The sequence below is a fragment of the Mesoplodon mirus genome, assembly GCF_964341445.2.
Source record: "Mesoplodon mirus genome assembly, chromosome: 7".
In the NCBI taxonomy this organism is placed as follows: Eukaryota; Metazoa; Chordata; class Mammalia; order Artiodactyla; family Ziphiidae; genus Mesoplodon; species Mesoplodon mirus.
This window is the reverse complement of record NC_138983.1, coordinates 7,941,205-7,962,754: the sequence shown is the minus strand read 5'-3', so window position 1 is coordinate 7,962,754 and position 21,550 is coordinate 7,941,205. Positions and strand designations below refer to the sequence as shown.

General features: G+C 57.2%; 1 protein-coding gene across 15 annotated transcripts in view; it reads right to left on the bottom strand.

Moving 5' to 3' along the window:
* NRXN2 (neurexin 2) overlaps nucleotides 1-21,550 on the bottom strand; it is a gene marked incomplete at its 5' end in the record, with an annotated part of 100,058 nt that overhangs the window by 4,264 nt on the left and 74,244 nt on the right. For 10 of the 15 annotated variants that reach the window (XM_082628141.1, XM_082628150.1, XM_082628148.1 and 7 more), the window contains 4 exons: nucleotides 9,689-9,767; nucleotides 12,306-12,631; nucleotides 16,114-16,203; nucleotides 20,436-20,607. In XM_082628141.1, coding sequence (XP_082484267.1) covers nucleotides 9,689-9,767; nucleotides 12,306-12,631; nucleotides 16,114-16,203; nucleotides 20,436-20,607 — 667 coding nt within the window. The remainder of the gene's footprint in view (nucleotides 1-9,688; nucleotides 9,768-12,305; nucleotides 12,632-16,113; nucleotides 16,204-20,435; nucleotides 20,608-21,550) is intronic. The other 5 variants (XM_082628154.1, XM_082628149.1, XM_082628143.1 and 2 more) reach the window with 1 other exon arrangement.

Genomic DNA, 21,550 nt, shown 5'->3' with positions numbered 1-21,550 from the left:
TCCTGGAGGCACAGGTTTGGACTCACTGCCAGGGAAGCCCCTTGCTGGGGACACATCATGGCCCAGAGGAGCTGATCAGGCCAATCAGGGCACAGACCTTGGCTTTCTATCCTTTTGCTCACCTCCCCAGTAGATGAGGGTGTATGGGGGCTTCAGGCCTTGGACCGCAGACAAATCCTGCTCAGCCTGAGCTGCCCCCCATCCCCACCACCCACAACCATTTGCCCCAACTCACTGGTTCCTTAGGTCCTTGGGACACACAGGCTCCCAGAGTCCCCCTGTGCAGCCTCCTGCTTCCCCCAACCCTGCCTCCAGAGTCCTCCCAGTCCTGGTCACATTGACTTCTTGGCCCTGCCCTTCAACCCCAGCCAATTCCTGGCCTCCATCTCTGGGTCTCCGTCCTGTCCCTGCGTCCCCAACTCCTTTGGGGACTTTCCCTGGCCCGAGGCTTTGACAGCACCTCCTGAGGGTACCCTGCCCTCACTCACATCCCCCCACACTGCCACAACTGCCCCTTGGTGTCCGCTTCTCCTGGCCCTGAACATCAGCCTCCACCTCCCACGCCACTTCCTCCCTGGGCCCTACACCCCTCACCACAAGATAACACACTACTGAGACCCCACGCTGCCTTCCTTCCCCAACTCTCACTCAAGTCGGCCTGGGTTCTGTGGCAGTGAAGTCACACACAAAGTAGGGTACCGTATTTTCCTGGGGTCATGCAGGAAGGGTCAGGCAAGCTTGTGCCAATGAGGAGTTAGTGGGGCCTGGAGGAGGGGAGGAACCCTCAGAGACTTCTCACTGCAGAAGTCCAACTGGGGGCTCCCCAGGCCGCCCCTCCCGCTGGGCTTTTGGGGGTGCAAACTCATGAAGACTCATGGTGCCTGGGACCCTGGGTCCAGCTCTATGCCAAGGGTGCACGTTGGGATGGGGTGCCCCTGGGGGTCTGATAAGGACCCTAGGCAGCCTCCCTCCCCTCCCCCACTTCAGGCAACTGCAGCATTTGGGAAATATTCACAAGAGCACTTATCATAGACGCCACCCACCCTCTGCTCCTAAATTGAATTTCAGTGCATGTCAGTTCCGCTTACTAAAAGGAATTCCATTCTGGCCAAGGAGACCACAAGCCATTCCCGAGCACCCTCCTCCCCCAGCTCCCCTGTCTCTGGGGGCTGCTGGACAAGCAAGCTGGAGCCCTTTCTGCCTTTAGGGCAAAGAAGGCCCTTGACTGAAAATCTACCCAAGAACCCCATTCCCACCCAAGCAAGATGTGCCCACCCCCAAAGAAGCATCTAGAACTGAGGCTGAGCGTCAGAGACTAAGCATCATCTGCCAGTGCTGGGTGCCCTGCCCAGGCTGTGATGGCAAGAAGGCCACTAGTCCACAGGGCACTTCGTGTGGATTAGAAACACGGCAGACCCTCAGTGTGGCCACAGCCCTGCAGGTGCACCATTTGGCAAACAGTATCTCTGTGCAAAACTGGAAAAAGGCATTCTGTTCTCCTGGTGGGCACAGCCCCGCTCCAGGGCGCAGGACACACAGCTTGGCAAGCAAAGCACTGGCTAGATTTCAGCCCTTACTCACCTGTTCCAGCAGAGAACAATCTGTGCAACTGTGTGCAGTGGACTGAAGGGTACCACCCCTCCCCACCCGGAAACCCACACACAGCAAGGGCAAACGCCAAGGTGGAGTCAAGGTCAGAGACGGTGAAGCGCCTACTGTGTGCACGCACATGCACCCACCCCTTTGAGGGTCTGTTTCTGAGCACCTAGGCATGTGTCTCTAAGCATGTGTGTGTGTGTGTGCATGTGTGCGTGCGCACGAACCTCAATGGATCCAAGCACGTGAGCCTGCGTGTCAGCGAGTCTTAGGGGATGTGTGTGCATGTGAGTGAGCCTGTGCTCTGTACGTGGTTTGTGTGTGGTCCGCCTGCCTCTAAGCCTGGGTCTGAGCTCGTGTGTGCATGTGAATGCATGAATGTGTCGCTGAGAACATGTGAGCGTGCCACCATGGGTCTGAACACATGCGGTTGTGCCTCTGTAACCACCTCTTTCCCTTGGGCAGTGAGACTACATTTCCCAGCATCCGTTGCAATTAGGTGTGGCCACAGGAGTGAGCAGTGGGCAGTGCCAGTACCGCCCAGATCCTCCGCACTCCTTCTCCTCCTTCCAGTGACCTTGCAAACCACGTTGAAATGGAGGAGCCACAGATGGGAGGACTCTGGATTCCCCAAGCACTCCTTGGGGCAGAGCCACCTGCTGGTCAGGAGCACCCAGGTGGGGCTTCACCTGAGTCAGAAACTTCCCTTGAAGGACCCACTGAGATTCAGGGGGAGGTTATCTGTTACAGAAACACATGTTACCTTAACTAATACAGACACAGCCAGAAGTGGGTGTCACATTAACAAAAACCTGTGGCCCTCAGGTAACAATTCAAGGAAATGGATTTGGAAGCTGGAAAGATGCAGAACCACATAATGCAGCGGCAGGACACCTGGTACCAACCGTTGCTTGGGACAGGCCACGTGCTTACCGAGGCCGAGGCACTAAGGGAAGGTGCCAGGAAAGTCAGGACAACAATGCCGCCTTTTACTTTCTGTGTTTGGTAACGTATTACAAGAAAGAAACAACGTTAGACAAGAATTGGTGCGTTTGCAACAGAGATGAAGGGACCAGAGAGAGCCCACAAATGCGGGGCCGGCAAGTGTCAGAAGCAGCACTGCCCCCAAACCCCAAATCTTAAGAAAGAAGACTGGAAACGGCTTTCAGGGATAGTGGCCCAGTGACACTTCCACCTGAAAAACGGGGTTCAGCCTTGCCTCAAGGATCACTCTAGGGCTTCCCTGGTGGCATAGTGGTTGAGAGTCCGCCTGCCAATGCAGGGGACATGGGTTCGTGCCCCGGTCCGGGAGGATCCCACATGCCGCGGAGCGGCTGGGCCTGTGAGCCATGGCCGCTGAGCCTGCACGTCTGGAGCCTGTGCTCCATGACGGGAGAGGCCACAACAGTGAGAGGCCCGCATACGGCAAAAAGAAAAGGATCACTCTAAGGGTGTGGCTCCCCACCCATTGTTTCAAACACCCTCAAGATAGTCACCACTAAATTAAGAGATAGGGCAGAGAAACAAGGAAATAAACAGGCTTGAGAATTATGTCTAGGAGAGAACTCTGAGTGTCGTTCCGTTGACCGTTTGAGACTCAAAACCACCTTTGGGCCTTAAAACAACCTTTGGGCCCCCAAATATGCATGAGCAGGAAGAGGGCTGTCAAGGCTGTGAGACCTCCAAGGAGGTCATTTTCCCGACACCCACCCAGAGATGGCCATGGAGGATAAGGACTGGGAAGGGCCTGCCAGAGGGCAGCACCAGGGCCCCAGACAAAGCAGAGGGGAGTTTCTCCCAGACAGCAGAGGTGGGGTTTCAGGGAGAAACTTCCCCACTACTGAGGGCAGAACCTCAAGCTGCCTGCATCTTCCCAACGCTAGGAACTACAAGCTGCTGTGCACCCTCCATCCTGCCCTCTGGACGCAGGGTTTTATGGTGGTGGTTTTCTCTGGCCCATCATGGTATTCTGGGTGTGTGTTGGGCTGTATGGGCAGTGAGGTCAATTCTCCTTTTAGTTCATGGGTATCCAGACCTCATATGGGTACCCAGGAGCCAAGTCCGGACCCAATGGAGTGGGTCCATCTCCCAGACATCCTCACCTCTGAGATGACTATCCTAACCGGGCAGGGCTTCGGGTGTCTCCCCTGGGGAGGGGTGGGTGTGTTCTGTCGGTGGGGGGAACAGTGGACTGGATCGTTGGTGACCCAAAGCCCAGACTGTGGCAAATAAATGGCTAGCTGGTCACCAAATCTGTTTTTGCTTCCCCCTGGACTGCCTGGAAGCTAGGTCGTGCCACACGACCGAGCTCTGGAGAAGAGAATCAGTAGGGCCCATGCACACCTCTTCCTCCCAGGCCTGGCCCATAAGCCCTCCCCTTCATGCCCCTCCCTGCTCATCCCCTTCCACCACAACTCGGGAAGTCACGGTGAAGACGGTGCAGCTTCAAGGTGGAGACAGACCAGCCCTGAATCAGCGCTCTCAAAAGAGATGAATGGATAAAGATGTGGCACATATATACAATGGAACATTACTCAGCCATAAAAAGAAATGAAATTGAGTTATTTGTAGTGAGGTGGATGGACGTAGAGTCTGTCATACAGAGTGAAGTAAGTCAGAAAGAGAAAAACAAATACCGTGTGCTAACACATATATATGGAAATCTAAAAAAAAAAAAAGGGGCCTCCCTGGTGGCGCAGTGGTTGAGAGTCCGCATGCCGATGCAGGGGATACGGGTTCGTGCCCCGGTCTGGGAGGATCCCATATGCCGCGGAGCGGCTGGGCCCGTGAGCCATGGCCGCTGAGCCTGCGCATCCGGAGCCTGTGCTCCGCAACGGGAGAGGCCACAACAGTGAGAGGCCCGCGTACGGGAAAAAAAAAAAAAAAGGTTCTGATGAACATAGGGGCAGGACAGGAATAAAGACGCAGACGTACAGAATGGACTTGAGGACATGGGGAGGGGGAAGGGTAAGCTGGGACGAAGTCAGAGAGTGGCATGGACATATATACACTACCAAATGTAAAATAGCTAGCTAGTGGGAAGCAGCTGTATCGCACAGGGAGATCAGCTGGGTGCTTCGTGACCACCTAGAGGGGTGGGATAGGGAGGGTGGGAGGGAGACGCAAGAGGGAGGAGATATGGGGATATGTGTATACATATAACTGATTCACTTTGTTATACAGCAGCAACTAACACACCATTGTAAAGCAATTATACTCCAATAAAGATGTTTAAAAAAAAAAAGAGCTGCTCACCCGTCAGGAACAGTGTTTATAACTTTACGTGAAGGAGAAGTCAACGTCTATGTGTTCAACCATGGGTGCTGAGAGTTTCTCTGTTACAACTACTGTTACCTTAAGACACGTTGGGACCTGAACATGTTTGTGCCTCTGTGATTCTGAGCTAGGTGTGTGGGTCTGAGCAAATGTGTCTGTGCCTGTGGAATTAAGCATGTGTACGCCTCTGAGGGTCCTGGGTATGTGTGCACGGGGGCAACGCCTCGGTAGGGATGCGCACATGTAGGCTGAGGGCATGAGGCTGCTTCTCTGGGTCTGAGCACACGTGGGCTTATATGAAGCCGAGCGTGTGGGTCCTTGTGGGTCTGTGTGCTCACCTGGTGAACATGGAAGCACGCATTTTACTGTGTCTGAACATGTGTGATTGGCCTGAGGGTCCACGGATATGCGGGTGTCCTTCTATGTGGAGCTGCATGTGTACCTCTAAGCATATGAGTAAGTACACCAGCAGCTGTGAGCTCCCGTGTCAGTGTTGGCCTGACTCTGTGTGTGTGTGTGTTCACGTGTGTGTACACCACCGTGGGACTGAATACGAGTATGCATGCCTTGAGGGGTCTGAGCACGTGTATGTCTGAGCATAAGGCATGCACATCAGAGTGAGCCTCAGAAGGTCTGAGCTGAGGTGGGCCTCCGAAGGTCTCCTTTCCTGGGGCGGTGGGGCAGGGGTGCAGGTCTGTGAGTCTGAAGAAATGTGTGCGTGTGCGTGGACCCCTGGGTCTGGGCACACACAGCCTGCCTGAGGATGCACACACGTGCGCCCTCATGGCCCTCAGCATGAGCACACACGTCGGTACACGAGGATATGCCTTTGAGGACGTGTGTGTCTTAGAGTACGTGAACAGTTGTGCAGGCGACTGTAGGTCCGAGCCCAAGTGCATGCGGGGGTGGTGCTGTGACACTCATGCACCTCTGTGAGCCTGGGCGCAGACGTGTACATCCCTGAATTCACACGCCCACGTGCGCATGTGTGTGCCTGCATCTCAGAAGGTCTGTGCATGTTGTATACGTGCCTGCTCTGAACACGCACACACGCACCTGTGATTCTGAAACATCTGTGAGCGTCTGTAAGTCTGAGCTCACGTGGAGGATTCTGTGGCCTGAGCACATGTGTGAGCATGTGTGTGATGCAAGTGGATTTGTACGCGTGTGTCTGCTTCTGTGAGCTGAGTGTGGATGTGGAATTCTGAGAGTCTGAGGATTCGTATATGCCTGGGCCTTGAGGGTCTGAGCACATAGGTGTACGTGTCTCGGGAGTGTGTGAAATATGCAAGTGCTTCTGAGCACGTGCATGCGATTCTGAACATCTGGTCTACCCCTCGATAGATGTGTGCACGTGCGCTTCAGTGGGTCTGTGTGTGCCTGGATGTGCAGCTCTGAGCGCATGCAACTGCCTTGGTGGGTTGAAGACATGCTGTGTATGCACCCTTGTGCAGCTGAGCTCGTGTGTAAGTGTCTAAACAGGCAGACACCTGTGAGTCCACATCTAGGTGTGGAGCCCTAAGCCCACACATGCAGGACCGTAGCTCTGAGCACACGTGTGTACCTCTGTGAAAATGTGCACATGTGTATGGGTTTGTCTGTGTTCATCGGACTTCCGGGGCTCTGAATACATGCGTATCTCTTTAGATCTAAGCACCTGGTGCCTCTTTTGCTCTAGGCACAAATGGTGTGTGCCCTTTAGGTCTCAACATATGAGTACCTGCGGAAGTGGATGTGCGTGAGCTTGTTGGTAGGTCCATAAATGTTTGTGCCTGGATGTGGGTGTGCCTCTGGTCAGACACGAGTGTGCATGTAGCTGGGTACCTCTGTGGGTCTGAGTCTGCGTGTGCACTTCCTATGTGCCTCAAGGGGAGCAATTCCTACAGGGGCCAGGCCCATAACACAAGGTGTGGGACAGGCTGGCTAAGGCAGCGAGGGGCATTGGGTCACATTGCCTACTACGCAGGGCAGGTCCCCATAAAGGCACTCCCATTCAAAAGAAGTTAAACACCATGTCCATCAACACAATACTTTTGGCTGGGCTGCCAACCTCAGGTAAAATAACTGTTAAGATGATGGGCTCTCCAGGCTGGGGAGGCTGGGACCTGGGGTCTGTGGAGGGGTCCAAGTCAAGGGAAGGTGTGAAATGTTTCAGGGATGACCCGAGGCTTCACACTTGGACCCAGGAAGGAAGATCTGGCGGATGAGAGGGGTGCAAAGAGCCTGCGGTCAGCCCCTGGGTAGCTGCTGTCTCCAGCCAGGCTGCCTCCACCTCTGACATTGACCAAGGAGTCCTGCTCGTCTGCTAGGGAAAAAGCCTCCCTGCACTGGGGGCACAAGAGGGCTCTGGCTTGAGTCCCCTCCCTCTCCAGGTGGGGTGTATCACAGTCTAAATCAGCCTGAGGGACCCTGGAGTCATCTTGGTCATCGTCTGGCCTCCCATCAAGATAAAAATCCAATTTAAGCATTTCAGGCCAGTATGAGCGTGGAGGTGCAAACATACGCGATGCACACCTGCGGGGGAGCCCGTGGGTTGCGTTGGTTTTCTCTGGGGGCTCAGGCATGCACTCTGCCCTCCCTCCCTCTTATTTTTAAAGCTGGGTGCTGGGCTGGCCCGCCAGCCTCTCCCCATCCCCCAGCTTCCATTCCTCCTCCACCCTCCTTGTCCCCTCACATACTTGGCCCTTTGATGCGGGGAGGGCAGCTGACCTGCCCACTTCAGCTCCTCCTCACTCCGTGGTCCCAACACAGCCTAAAAGAGCTCGGCCCACCTGTGCACGCGCTCAGCATCACACCCAGGACCCTGACAAGACCCTGGGCTGGGGCTGGGAGGCCAGAATTTTGGTGGACAGGATGTGGCCTTGGGGTAGCCCAGTGTGCGCTTCCCGTCCTTGCATCATGGCCTCTGCAGGGTCCAGGGAGAACAGAGGCTCCTCCTGTCACCTGGCGGTTCCCACCCCCGAATGTGCAAACATGTGCGGTGGGGCCAGGCGGGGCCCTTTTCTCGTGACCGTACAGCCTTTTGTCCCCAGAGTCCCATCCCGGGGCTCTCAGGGGACCATTTGTCACAGGCACTCCCCGCAGGCCTGGGCTTGAGGTACTGCGTCCACCTATAGGAAAGCCCCACCAGTGACTAGGTAGGGGGAAAAGCAGGGTGCAAGGAGAGTGCTGTGTCGAAGCTGCCAGATTCCCAGAGCCTCCCAAAGCAACGGTGGGGTGTGAGGGTGCATCCCTGAGCCGAGATCACCCAGTGAGATGGAGGGGAGAGCCCCCAGAAGAGGAGACTCCCCACAGTGGAGGGTGTCTGTCCAGAAAGCACTGGTCCTTGGCTGCGGCTGAGGAGGCCTTTCCAGCCCAGCAGCCGGAGGCTCCCCCAAGGACCTCAGGGCCCAGGACTGTCAGAACAACACCCTCAGCTCTGACCTACTGGGGGGACACGGAGCAGTCAGGCTTCAGCCTCTGGGCCTGGCGGCCTGCGCCCCAGAAGCCTCTCTGCCCTTGGTCTCTGGAACCTGAGCCTCTGCTCCAAGGCTCCTCACCCTCCTTCCTTGGCTGCAGCCCACCCCCACCCTCAGCCCCAGAGTGTCTCTTCTTGGGCTGGCAGACCCCCTAGGCTCATGCCCAGGCCAGATTCACAGGATATGCCCAGGTCACACTGCCCACCTCAGCTGACCCCATCACCCCCCGCCCCGACCCTGTGCACCTGCCCCAACCTCCAGCCTTCCAGTACCAACAGCCCAGGTGCCACACACTGCAAAGTAACAGAGAGAAGTCTCTGGAAACCCAAGCAAGGGATGAGGCTCCCAGGGGGCTCATCCAGGACACCACCAAGCCCACGCACTCCCACTGGGAAATCTGGCCACATCCAGTCTCCTTCCATTCCCGCTGCCAGCCTCAAGCACCAGGACCTCAGCTCCTCAGGCCCTCCGTCCCCTCAGCTCCTCCCAGCCACCACCCACCTGTTCAGAGGCACCCCCTGTGCCGTTCCACACCCCACACTTCTGAGTCAGCACCCAAGGCCCACCCCTGTCTTGCCAATCTGGTCTCTCTCTCTCTGGGGCTGCACCCTTCTCTCCAGCTGGAAGCATCAAGCAGACCCCTGGAATGCCTCCCCCAGTAAGCCTTCCCTCCCAGCTCTGCTCTCCTCTTATAGCAGCTCCCCAACTAGAAATCTGGACCAGACCCCAATCTCCCCGGGGGACCTCATGTCTGGTTGGGGCACCTCCTACCCAGCACGCTGCCCGACACTGTGTAGTAACTGCCCCAGCTTGGCCTGGCAGCCCCGGCAGTGTCTGGCCACCTCCCTGACTCTGGGAATGAGGAGGGTTCAGGAGCCAGCAGAGACCTCCTCTTCTAGGGACCAAAAGAACACCAGGCCTCGGGGACTGATGGGAGTTGTAGTTCTGGACCCAGGAGTCGATGGGAATTGTAGTTCCTAGGCCTGTGTTCCCCATCCCCATCCCCCACCCACCCCGCCCCTTGACACACACACCATAAGGACTCATGGGAGCTGCAGTTACTCATCTTTCTAGGGAAAAGTCTCCCTCTTTCCCTCCCGGCATCCCTTGGCCCTCAACCCCAGGACCCCAAGCTAAGGACCTCACTGTCTCTGAGGGACACCAAAACGCCAGAAACTGCCTCGCCAGGGGGCATTTGCGGGACCTGGGGCAATGGCAGGAGGGGAAAGGAAGCTATCAGGGAAAGTTAAGGCCTGGCAGCAGGCCCCTCGGGCTTGGGCCAGGTGGCAGGGACAGTCGCCCCCCTCCCATCAGTGCTGCAGCGGGCCCGGGGCAGGGGAGGGGGGAAAGGCACTCACCAGTACTGGGCTCACACTCCTCCAGGTCCTCATCATCACTAGGGCACTCGGCTGAGGCCACCAGGAGGTCATCTGTGTTCTTGGGGGCGAGAGGAGGGTGGGGGGAAAGAAGAGGGTTCCAGGCTGGGTCAGCAGGCCCCGCAGCCACCTCTTGAGGCACAGGGGATGAGCCCTGGGCTGAGACACACACCCTGGTCCACACCCCAGCTCTCTCATCGCTTGCTGGGTGACCATGGGCCTCCACCTCCCTTGTGCAAAGGTAGACTGAACAGCGCCTGCCCTGCAGCAGTTCCCTCGCTCCTGGGGATCAATGAAACAGTACACGTTGTGCCTTTTATTTCTGGGAGGTCTGGGAGACTGGACCCCAGTCCCAGAACTGGGGCTGCAGGGCCAGAGCGAGGGGGCCCGGGGCAGCAGGGAGGTGAAGCACAGGGGCCTCTGGAGGCCAGCACGGGCAGACACGGAGCAGGACCTGGGAGGTTTCTTGGCTCCAGCCTCACCACCCCACCACCTTCATCTCTCTCCCAACCCCCTTCCTGGAGCCTGGAAACCGGGCTGCATACAATAATTAGGGCTGTGGTTGCCATGACAACAGGAGTCGACTTTGTCAGCATTTTCTCTCCTCCTGCTTGCAAAGAAAGAGAATCCCCAAGATGAGTGACTGTTAAGGGGTGGGGGGAATTCTCAGGGGGTGCTAGGGAAGAAACTCAAGGAGGGAAACCCAGAATCCAAGCAGGAAGGGACTCTGAGAGACTTCGGGTGCAGGGAGAGGGCCAGGCTGAAGGCCAAGGATGGGAGGAGTCTGGGGTGGGTAGGGGGTGAAACGGTCACATCTTGCTTCTTCCCCACCCCCTAAGCTTCGGACACTGCAGCCCTCACCCAAGGGCAAGGTGGGACCTGGAAGACTAATTTTCCTTCTGCATCTCCGCCCCTCTGCGCCAGTCTCCCCTGTGCAGCCTCCACCAGCACAGCTATGACCCCTAGAACCCCACCCTCCTCTTCTACCTGGATGGTCTGCCCGTCACCTCACACTGAGACTGGACGGCCCTTCTTGCCATTGGGCACTGGGCATGGCCGGTGCCCAACCTCGGCTAGAGCCAGGCCTTTCTCCCAGGGCTCCCCGCTCCCGAGGGCAAGGCCTGGCATTCAGGTCCCCTCGATTTTCTTGGCATTGAAGGCAGAACGGAAGGGGGTTCAGGCTTGACTCTCTTGCCTGGACAAGGCTGTCAGCCAGACCCAGGCCCCTGCAGCACTGACTGGCAGGGATGAGGGGACTGGAGCTCAGAGAACCCAGCCCTCATTTACAGAGGCTGAAGGCAGGCTGGCGGTGGAGGTAGGACACGTCCCCATGGCTGACCCAGCCCCTCCCTCACCCTGGGAGGACAGAGGTCCCTCCAGGCCCAGAGGCCCACAGCCATGTGTGATGGGGGCCAGAAGTAGCTTGGGCAGAGGGAGCAGGGTGACTAAGCAAGGTCCAATGTGCCAGGTGTGAGCCCTCCCCCCGCTGGCCAGGCAGCAACAACTAGAAAACTCAGCTGCACTCCAGGGCTGCCTTGGTAAGTCACATATACTCAGTCGGCTTTGGCCACCAGAAAAGCCAGGCCTGTCCTTCCCCAGTGGAGCCTCATTCTCAGGTACAGCCCCCTCCGGTGCTCCCCTGGGTGCGAGAGAAGATAAATTCAAACCTGACACAGGGAGAGCACCTGAGCAGGTGGGGCAGGCAGTGGGGAGGGAGGGTAAAGCACCAGGGGACTGTCTGTACCAGCCCCGGCTCGGAGCCACAGGCATGGAGGACACTGAGGCCTGCTACACGGTGGCGTCTACTCAAGGTCACACGGAGAGGACGTGTGACGGCAGCGGGCCGGCAGTCTCACTGCAAGGACACCAGCCATCAGGGAGAGGCTGCTCCTGCTTCCATCAGCCTCCGGAGAGGGGCTGCCACCATCGGGTGAACCACTAGCCCCTCCAGTGCTGTCGTCCCTGTGCCCTGCGCAGAGCGATGCCGTCCTGGCTCCCTCCGTCTCTCCCTCGATGCCCACACAACACTGGGCGTGGCCTTCATTATGGGGCAGGCAGAGGGGGTCATTCCACCCCTCACCCCCAGCCCGGACTTCCTCTCTCATAAGTGGGGTGGTCTTCCCTGGTCTAGCTAGGGTACCAAACTCCCCCTCAACTCTGGGAATGGTCCCCCTAGAAATAGTAGTCACCTCCACATCTACAACATCCCTGGTCATCAGGGTGACAACCGCTTCGAGAAAGGAGACCTTGGGGACTTCCCTAGTGGTGCAGTGGTTAAGACTCCATACTCCCAATGCAGGGGGCCTGGGTTCGATCCCTGGTCAGGAAACTAGATCCCACATGCATGCCGCAACTAAGAGTTTGCATGCCACGACTAAGGAGCCCGCCTGCCACAACTAAGACCCGGCACAACCAACCAACCAACCAACCAAACAAACAAACAAATATTTTTTAAAAAAGAAAGAAAGGAGACCTTGCCAGCCCCACCTAAACCATAGTCCCCTCAGACCCTTCCTGAGCGCCACAGTCACTATGCAGACATCAGCCCTATTCCCCACCTGGAGCCCCGTCCCTCGTGCACCAGCGGAGGGGCCCTCACCTGGGTGGTGCTGTCCCTCAGCGTGGGGGAGCGGCCCCGGCGCGTGGTGGTGGTGGCCATGGTGGTGGTGGTCTCCATGATGGTGGTAGCCATGTCGGCCAGCAGGGTGGTGGCCGTGGTCTCCGCACTGAGCAGCACGGACGGCCCCTCCCCCACCAGGCGCAGGTGGCCCTCGGTCCGCACGTTGGGGTCGCTCTCGGCGGCCAGCGCCAGCACCTTGAGCCCATTGTAGTAGAGGCCAGACACCTGGCCCTGGAAAGGGCGGCCCTGATCCTGGCCCCCAATCTTGATGGCAGCCTGGCTGTTGAAGATGGTCAGCTGGCGGCCTGGGGGGGAGGGAAAGGGGCAGGAGCGACAGACAGAGGGGGGACAGGCAGTGGTGTGGGGGTGGGGGGAGACCGGAAAGGGATAGGGAGAATGGAGGGAGATCCAAGGGAGGGAAGGAGGGGTGGAGGTGGAAGCCAGCAAGCGGGGGTGGGGTGGGGAGGGAGAAAGGAGCAAGGGGCAGACACCACAGGGAAAGTCCTTGTCAGCCACTAGCCCAGCCCAGCCGGGTAGGGACCCTGGACAGGAAGGGTCCCCAGGGCACACTTGGGCTGGGAAAGGGGGCCCAGCTCCCCACTCTCCCCGCCAGGCTCATGCCTCTGGCCTTCCCGTCCCCCCTCCTCTCCTGCTCCAGGGGCATCGCTCCCCTTCCCTCAGTTTGACCCCCCATCTTCCCTCTCTGCTTCCCCAAACCTCCCACACCCAGTGTCCAGCCCCAAGCCACAGAACCCTCGGAAGCAGCAGGTAGAGGAGACAAAAAGGCAGAGACCGAGCAGCGACTGCCAGGCCGCATGGTCAGTGCATGTCAGGGCTGGGATGGAGATGAGACCGAGGGGTGGACAGCGCGTGGGAGGAGCGCCAGCACGAGTGGGGCTGGGAGCAGCCGCGAGGACCTCACTCCACCCTCCCAGCCACCAGCAGGCCCTCTGACCTCTGGCCAGGCCCCCCTCTCTCCTCCGCCCCTCCAAGGCCCAGCCACTGCCTGGGGATCAGGCCCTGGAGCGCAGAGACCTTCCTTCCCCGCCAGGATGTGCAAGCACAGAGATGGAAAATGTTAAAGGGACCTTGCTTCGCTCGCTGACAGCCAGAAAAAACCCACTCCAGCTCCAACCTCGCTCTTTACTTAGCAGTTACACCTCAGAATTCCCACCTGGGTGGGGTTTGGCTGTTCTGCTTGGTTTTAATGGATCTGGGGGTCAGTTTAACCCTCTGAGTTTGTTGCTTTGGTTTGGTTTTTAGAAAAGATATTTATTGTGTTTAAGTTTAGATTTAACTTTGGTTTTGATGTTGCTTATTTTGGGGGGAGAGGGTCAGAGGAACTACTAAGTTGCCCTCTGCTCCCCTGGACCTTCAGCTGCTGGTGCTGGGGGGGGTTTAAGACCTGGCTTAGCCCTTGTTAGCCTCTGGTTAGCGCTTCGTTAAAGATCTGGTTTAGAGTTACCTGCCTGTAAGCCCTGCCCCCGAAACCTGGGCTGAGGACAGTCCAACTTGTGAAACCCACATCCTCGTTGGCAACACGGGTTCCCTGGGACACCCAGGCCTCTGGGGCAGCCAGCTATCTGTCTGGCCTCTGGCCAATGATCAGCCAGGGGTGTGTCTGCTTGGCCCCTCTGCTCAACCTCTGTACCTCCTCCAGCTCTCCCTCCGCCCAGCACCTCCCTCAGGCCTGGAGCAGGGTCACCATCTTACAGATGGGGGAGCCGGAGCCCACAGAAGCGGAGAACTAGTGGGTGGCAGCTGGACGCCAGACCCAGAGAGGCCCTTGAGGAGCACTGTGTCCAGAGTTTATTCCCGCACGTGAGAATTATGAGAAAAACGAAGGGGAGAAGGCTCGCAGTGGTCAAATGAGTTTGGAAAACAAACATTTCACAATTACACAAGAGGTTTCTCTCTCACAGGACCTCTCAGAGCCTTTATTAAAATCCATGCCCATATGCATCTCCAAGAGGAAGAAACAGGATTCAGATTTCTCAAGCTCATTTCACCACAAATCTCTCTCTCTCTCTTTTTTTTTTAACCACAAATCTCTTTATTGTGAAGCATCTCATGGGACTTATGCTTCACAGGACATGTTTTGGAACTGGAAAATGGATTCATTCAATAAATATTTATTGAGAACCTACCACACGCCAGGTGCTGACAGTAAAGTAATCCCTCCAAGAATGCCCAGCTTTTGTTCTCAAATACTTTCCTGCTCCTCATTTCATCTCATCCTCACAGCACCCGGTGTGAGGCAGGCTGAGCCGGGATCACTATCCCTGTCTCCCCAAGGAGGGAACTGAGACTCGGGAAGGGGAAGCCTTGAGCAAGGCCATGCAACAAGTGAGCTCCTCCAGCCACACTCTGGGAAATACTAGAGTATGTGGCCCAACCCTTCACTTTCTAGAAGAGGAAATAGAGGCCTAAAGAGAAGATGTGACCCTGCAGCTAGTAAAGGATGCCTGGGGTTCCAAACCACCAGCAGGAGCTCTTCCCTCATCTGGACCACAAGTCCCGCCACCCCCACCCCCCTACCGGGCCTGTCCGGCTCTCCCTACCCTTGGGGTCACAAGTTGTCCCAGCCTCAGCCCAAGCTGCTCCCTTGGCCTCTCTGATTCCGGGAGAAGGAGGTGGGTAATGGAGAGGAAGCTACATAGGTGAGCCAACTAGGCCCCTGGGGCCCCACCCGCCATGAACTCCTCAAAGGGTTAAAGTTCACCCCGCTGGAGAGAGCAGCCCAGTGTGGCTGGGGGCTGTAGGTTTTAGCGATGTCTGTTAGTCCCTTTAACTTTTTATCCTGTTATGGATTTATCACATCTGGTTATCAGCATGTTTAGTCCCCGCTGGCCGTGTTGGGGGCTGGAAGTGACATTGGGGGTTTTAGTTGGGGCAGGCCCCAGTGGACATTTAAAAGCACAGTTATCAGCTGGTTAGGTGGAGGTTTAACAGTTCTACTTCCCCCCTAGAGTTTAGCCTTAGAGGTACAGAGCTCGCCCCCTCTCCAAAGGGAATGGGATGGCTTTGCCCTTGGCCCCAACTTCCCTTGGTGACAAGTGGCCTTCTCCCTCACACCCAGAAGCGCCTCACACATACAGCCACTTAGTCAGCCTGTTCTGTCTTCCTCATCAGCTCAGCAGGCACAAGAATCCCCATGGGATGGCCACCTCTTCCCCATCTCCTAGTCTCCCTGCAACCTCCACTGCTTCTAGGAGACCTTCTGGACCAAGGTGGGCCCGTTCCAGAGATAGCAGCCCCACAGACACTCTCTCAGGGTGGCCGTCTTTCCAGTAGGATCTGAGCCCCCCACTCTTCCCTTTGCTCCTCAGATGACCCTGGTGGACCCTTCCTACCCCCCTTTGGATCCTAGAACCAGCACTTGCTGCTTCCCAAAGCCTTCCTGCTTCTCAGTGTGCTGTGGCCCTCAGCTGGCCCTTGACAAAACCTCTGAGCCAACAGGGCAGCTCCCTCCCAACCTGCACTCCAGCCTGCTTTCCTGGAGGGGTTCCAGAATCTCCCCTATGACCCTAGTACCTTCCCAGGTTTAGAAAGAGACTGAGGACTCTCCCTCTTCTAGGAAAAGCCCCGCCCCTGCCCAAACCACCACTCTAAAAGACAGGGACCCTTGACAACAGAGAGGAAGGGAACAACCTGGCCGGACAATTGTCCTTTCACTAGGGGGTGGGCGATGGGGAAGGCACGGATGCGGAAAGAGAGAGCTCTGCACCTTTAAGATAGTGTTTTTAAAGTTAATTAATTAATTAATTAATTAATTCTGGTTAATTACCTTTGTCGAGCAGCCATTCATCTACTACTCGACCAAGCCGGTAGGGGATTCTCTGTCTAGCAATCGCCAGGCGCTCGTTATCAAAGTTTCCTTGGAAAAGTTTAAAAAGACAGTAGGTTTCTCAGGCGGCGAAGTCCAAAGGAATTAGAAAAGTAATTATGCATTTCTCAGGAGACTCAGAGTAAGCAGCGACATTCAACGGAGAGGGGGCCAGGTCCACCCAAGGCGGGAGAAGAAACGCGGGTCCCTCGTCCTCCCTCCGGTCCCCCTCCCTAGGCTCCCATGCAGAGCCAGCCCCACCCTGGGGGCGGGAGCGACCCAAAGAAAAAGAGAGGGACAAAGAAGAAAAGGAAAGGGGAATGGAAGGAAAGGCAGCTGGAAGGTCGAAGGTCAGAGGTTAAACAACAGGTTTGTCTGTGCTCTCCCTGTCTGCCCACTTCCTTCCCCATCCCAGAGAGGGGCAGAGGGGCGGGGAGGGGCGTTTAGCGGGTTTAAGTTAGGGGGTGGGAGGCCTCAGTGGGCCGGCTGGTTACTGCGTTTAGAGGGCTGTTTAGAAGTGGGAGGGACGGGTTAAGCGGGGGGGTTTATGCGGCATTTAAGGGGTGGTCCAGCACACGCATTTAACAGTGAGATTTAAACCACTTCTCGAAGCCCCCTCGGCTCCCTTTACCTTCCGTGCTCAACCCCCAGCTTCCCCTCACCTCCCACCCCACCCCACCCCCAGCTTCCACCTGAATCCCCCCAAGCCCCCCCGCTGCTCTCACTACAGGCACTTCCGGCCTTCTCACCCTGGTCACAGGTGCCTGCTTGTGGCAGCTGGATGTCACCCAGCTGCCTTGCCCACCCCTTGCATCTCACCTCTTCCACCCATGGCCCACCCCACAGGCACCCCAGCCCTCCTCTGCCTGGCGGCACCTTGCTCTCCTCCCCCCCTCTCTCAGCTTCATTCCAAGACCCTCAGACTCCTCTCGGCTCAGGTCCCCTCTCCTTCCAGCCCTGGGGAACCCAGTCCAGCTCCCACTTGAGCCTCCCTCCTTCAGGCTCCTCCCCCTGCAATTCCTAACCTCCGCCCCTCCTCTCAATCCTGGCTGCCCATCTGGATACACACCTGTTCTTCTCTCCACTCACAGGGAGGAAGGAGGATGTGTGTGTGTGTGTACGTGTGTGTCTGTCTGTCTGTGTCTGTGTGTCCTGTGAGCTCTTCCCCAAGGCTGTGGGTGATCCCAAACTGCAGCCGTGGAAATGGAAATGATTTCCTTTGGGAATCTGGCCACTCTACCCACTGAAACCACTTACACGATCTTCAGTAACATGCATGCCAGGGGCATTCTCCCTCTCATCTCCCTCTGCACAGCTGCACTACCTGCCCAATGAGACCGGGGCCTGGGCCTGCCTGCACACACATCCCGCGAATGAGCCCATGGTGTGTTCATGCGAGCACGGATGGGGCCTCCCTAGGTGCTTACGAGGCAATGAGGCCCTGCCTTCCCACAGATTCCACAGGTTCTGAAGCCACAGATCCAGGTCACTTGTGTTTCAGACAAAAATGGATCATCCATTTGTTTAGTCACTCAACAAACATTTCTTGAGTGCCTGTTCTGTTCCTAGTGCTGGGTACTGGAGATGCAAAGATGAACGTCCGGTCCTTGACCATGGGGAGCCCCAGCCAAGCAGGAGAGACTGGCAAGTGACCAGCAGTGTCCTGTGTTCTGTTAGAGATAGCACAGCCCTGGGGACGGGGCAGAGAGGGGCCCTAGAAGACACTGGAGGAGAAGTATAGTAGCCAGAAGAGTGTCAGGTGGCGGAAGGGAGGGAGAGGGCACACACAGAGGCAGAGAGGCAGGAGGGCAGGAGGCATTCAGGGACCTACCTGCGCTAGGATCGTTGTGGGTACGTCTGTGTGTCTGTGTGTGGCACGTGGCATGTGTCTGTGTGTGGGTCCTGAGCAGGAGGGAGGAATGTATGTGTGTCTCACTGGCACACGTAACAATTCTAACAAAAGCCCCGTTTACACAGCACCTCTGAGCACCTCTGCTACGCCCCGCCCTTCTAGCACTCTCCTTAGGTTATCTCATGGAACTCTCTCAGTACGGATATGAGGTAGATATCCCCAACTTTCACAGGTAGAAACTGAGATCCAGAGGGGCTAAATGACTTGTCCAAGGTCACACAACGTGTCAGTTGGAGATCCAGGATTTAAAGCCAGGTCCTGCTGACTCGGAGTCCCTGGGCTGTGTCTCTGTGCTTCCTGAGAGTCTGGGCCACGCACACTGCTAACCTGGCCTGCTGGTGTTGCTCAGGGTGACTCTCTGCTTTCGTAAGGGATCTGCCGTCACAGGGCACACAGGCAGCCACCAGGCCCTCAGGGTGCTCTGCTTGGCAGGTAAGGGGGCACCCAGTGGCCTTCCGCACCGCAGCCAGGGGTCCCTGAGCAGAGGGGAGAAGGCGTGACTCCTCTAACCTCGCATCCAGCCTACTGGGCTCCAAGGGGAGGAGCTCTGGCTTGACATGATGAAGCCTTCATGCTCCCCAAGTCCAGCCTTGTCCAGTGTAGGCTGGTGTCTTCACTGCTACAAAGGTTGCCCTGGTGTGTGTGTCTAAGACAGAGCAAAGTCTGATGCCCACAGAGCCTGGCCTGTCAGTGTCTGCGCATCTGTGGGACTCAGCATGGGAGCGTTTATGTGCCCGAGTTGCCCTACGCATGCCCAGGCCCTGGTGTAAGCTGGCATCCCTCTGTAGGCCTTTTTTTTTCCTTGTGTCTGTCTGACCATAGGAATATTTGCAGTTGTCTGTGTGTCTGGGGCTGGCCTGTGTGTTCGTCAGCCTCTGAGTTTCTTAGGCGGCCGTGTGGTTCTCTTTATTTCCAGGGGCGGCCTGAGAGTGTCTGGGTACAAGCCTACATGACTGTGAGTCGTGAGCCCACACTGGCATTTTCATCCCAGCATAAGCTGGTCCATGAGGGTTTGCACACTTGAACCTCTCACTGTCCTTCTGCCCACGGCCCTCTCAGCCAGCATGGGGCAGCCTCTCTGGGCATCACTTCTGCCAGGAGAGGGGCTGAGCCCGAAGACGCTCTCTCTGCTTCTCAGGGGCTGCTTCTCAGTCGGCACCCGCGCGTGTGACTCTGCAGTGTTGCTCAGCCTGTATCTCCACATCTCTGTGTTTCTGCGGTTCTTCTGCAGTACCTCCACTTCCCCTCCCTCTTCATCTCCCGCACTGGGGCTCTCTTCCTCTCCCTCCCAAGGCTCTGGCCACCTCCTCTCTCGCCGGCTGGGTCTGCACGACAGCGGCTCCATATATCTCCCTGCATCCCTCTGGGAGCTGCCTCCGTCTCCGCTTCTGTCTGGGTGACTATTTCCATATCTCTCCCTTGCTCCTCCTCTGGTTTCCTCTCACTCTGAGGCTCTTTCTCTGCCTCCCTCAGATTCTTACAGAGTCTCTGCCTCCTCATTTCTTTCAGGTCCTCATTTCTGTCCCTCCCCTGTGCTCCTCAGACCTTGGTTTGTCTTTGGCCACCACAGCTGTCACACTGTTGAACTGGGTCTCTTTGCATCCCTGTGCTCCCCCACCCCCAAGACTGTGAGCTCCCTGCAAGCAGGGGCTGTACGCCGTGTCCTCAGGGCCCAGCACAGGACCTGATACTAGGAGGTTGTCAGTGAAGGTTTGTTGAAGGCACTTGACCTATTTTTCGCTCTTGTCACTTGTCGCTCTCTCCTTTTCACCATGTCCCTTACTTCTTGAGACCCTGGGGTTCCTTTTCTCTGGGTCTCCATGGTTACTTCTCTTCTTTTATCGAGATCACCTAATATGAACCTTTGACTTGCTCTTTGTAAAGACCTGGGTTCTTGCCTTGGTTCTATCCTTGGGAGCAGCCCTGCCTCCTTGCCAAGATCCGTTTTGGGTTACTTCTGGATCTTCTCTCTTTGGTTTCTGCATCTGCCTCCCCATTTCCGCCTGTCCTTCTTTTCTCAACTCATGCTTCCCTCAATTACGACAGACTCTCCCTACCTCTGCCTTCCTTCCCTCCTCTCCTCCCCCATCCACAAACTGGACCCTGGCCTTGCATCCTTCCCTGTTCAGCTGGGCCGCCTCCCTCCTAGCTGACCCACTCCCACAGTCTCGCCCCCACCCTACAAATCCCAATTTTTCCCTTTAGCCCTGCCCGGTCATCGTCCCGCCCATACAAGCCACGCCTTTCCCGCAGCCGAAAGCCTCGCCACTGAACCCCGCCCCCGGTGCAGGCAGCTCTCCTATCAGACGCCGCCCCGCCCGCCCTGCCCCGCACCTCCCGCCGCACCTCCTCTGCGCCCGGCGCCGCCTACCTGCCGGGTACCGCTCGTTGACCGGCCAGCTGTCCACCTGCAAGGTGGCATTGCCGCCGCTTCGAGTGAAGCGCACCACGTGGTATTTGCCGTCGCTCACGATGGCGTTGGGCTCGTCGATGGTAATGTCGTCCGTGCCCACGTTAAAGATCACCCCCACGGTGCCCTGGTCCTGGGGACAGGGAGGTAGAGGTCAGGGATCCGGAGGGAGAGACCGTTCACTCCTTCTAGAACTCCACCTGTGAGCACCACCGGTCCAGCTCTGCAGCATTTAACAGCTTTACAACACACCTCTCCCAGCCACGTCTTTACTGGACCTTTTCACCTGCCCAAGGAGGTGGACAGGCTTGCCCCCTCCCCGCCTCATATGCAAGCAAGGGAGTAACTGAGGTTCAGAGAGGTTGAGGAAGCCACCGTGGGGTGCACAGCATGGACCTGGAGCACTTCCACTGACCACACCTGCCTGTTGCTTTTTGGTTCAATCAAAATGTTCACAGGGCACCTCCTCCATGCAAGGGCCACTGAGCCTCCAGGCCCCAGACAGGGACGACCAAGAGGAACCCAGGACCAGTGGGACCACAGAAGGTGGAGGCTTCACCAAGGCACAGCCAACAGAGGAATCCACAGAAGCCAGCCCTGTGCCTGAGGAGGGTCTGGCCTCCCCACTCCTCACACCTCCAAGCTCAAGCCTCGCCTCCCCTGCATGTTCAGCACTGGGCAAGTCCCTGGGGGCTCTGGCACCAGGGCATTGGCAGGTGTCAGCCCATGGAGGTCAGGCCTGAGTGCGGGGGCAGCCCCTCTGCAGTCAAGGGGGCACAGGTGCGAGGTCTACACTGTGTGTTTTGGAGGGAGTCAGGTATAGAAAGAGATCAGTAAGACAAACCATGTTGGGCTTATTAAGGGAAGGTGAGCTTGGGGGTGTAATGGTAGAGGATAGGGCCGGCAGCTGGGAAGGAACAGGAAGAGGAAAGACAGGGACTGAGGCCCGGAGAAGGGGAGCAAAGAGTCGGTCTGAGCAACCTCCCCCAGGCCCAGGCTCCAGAGAGGACCTGCATGGGGAAGCCTGCAGAGGCCACCCAGGATCCAGCCCAGGAAGAGTACTGTCCATGGTGCCA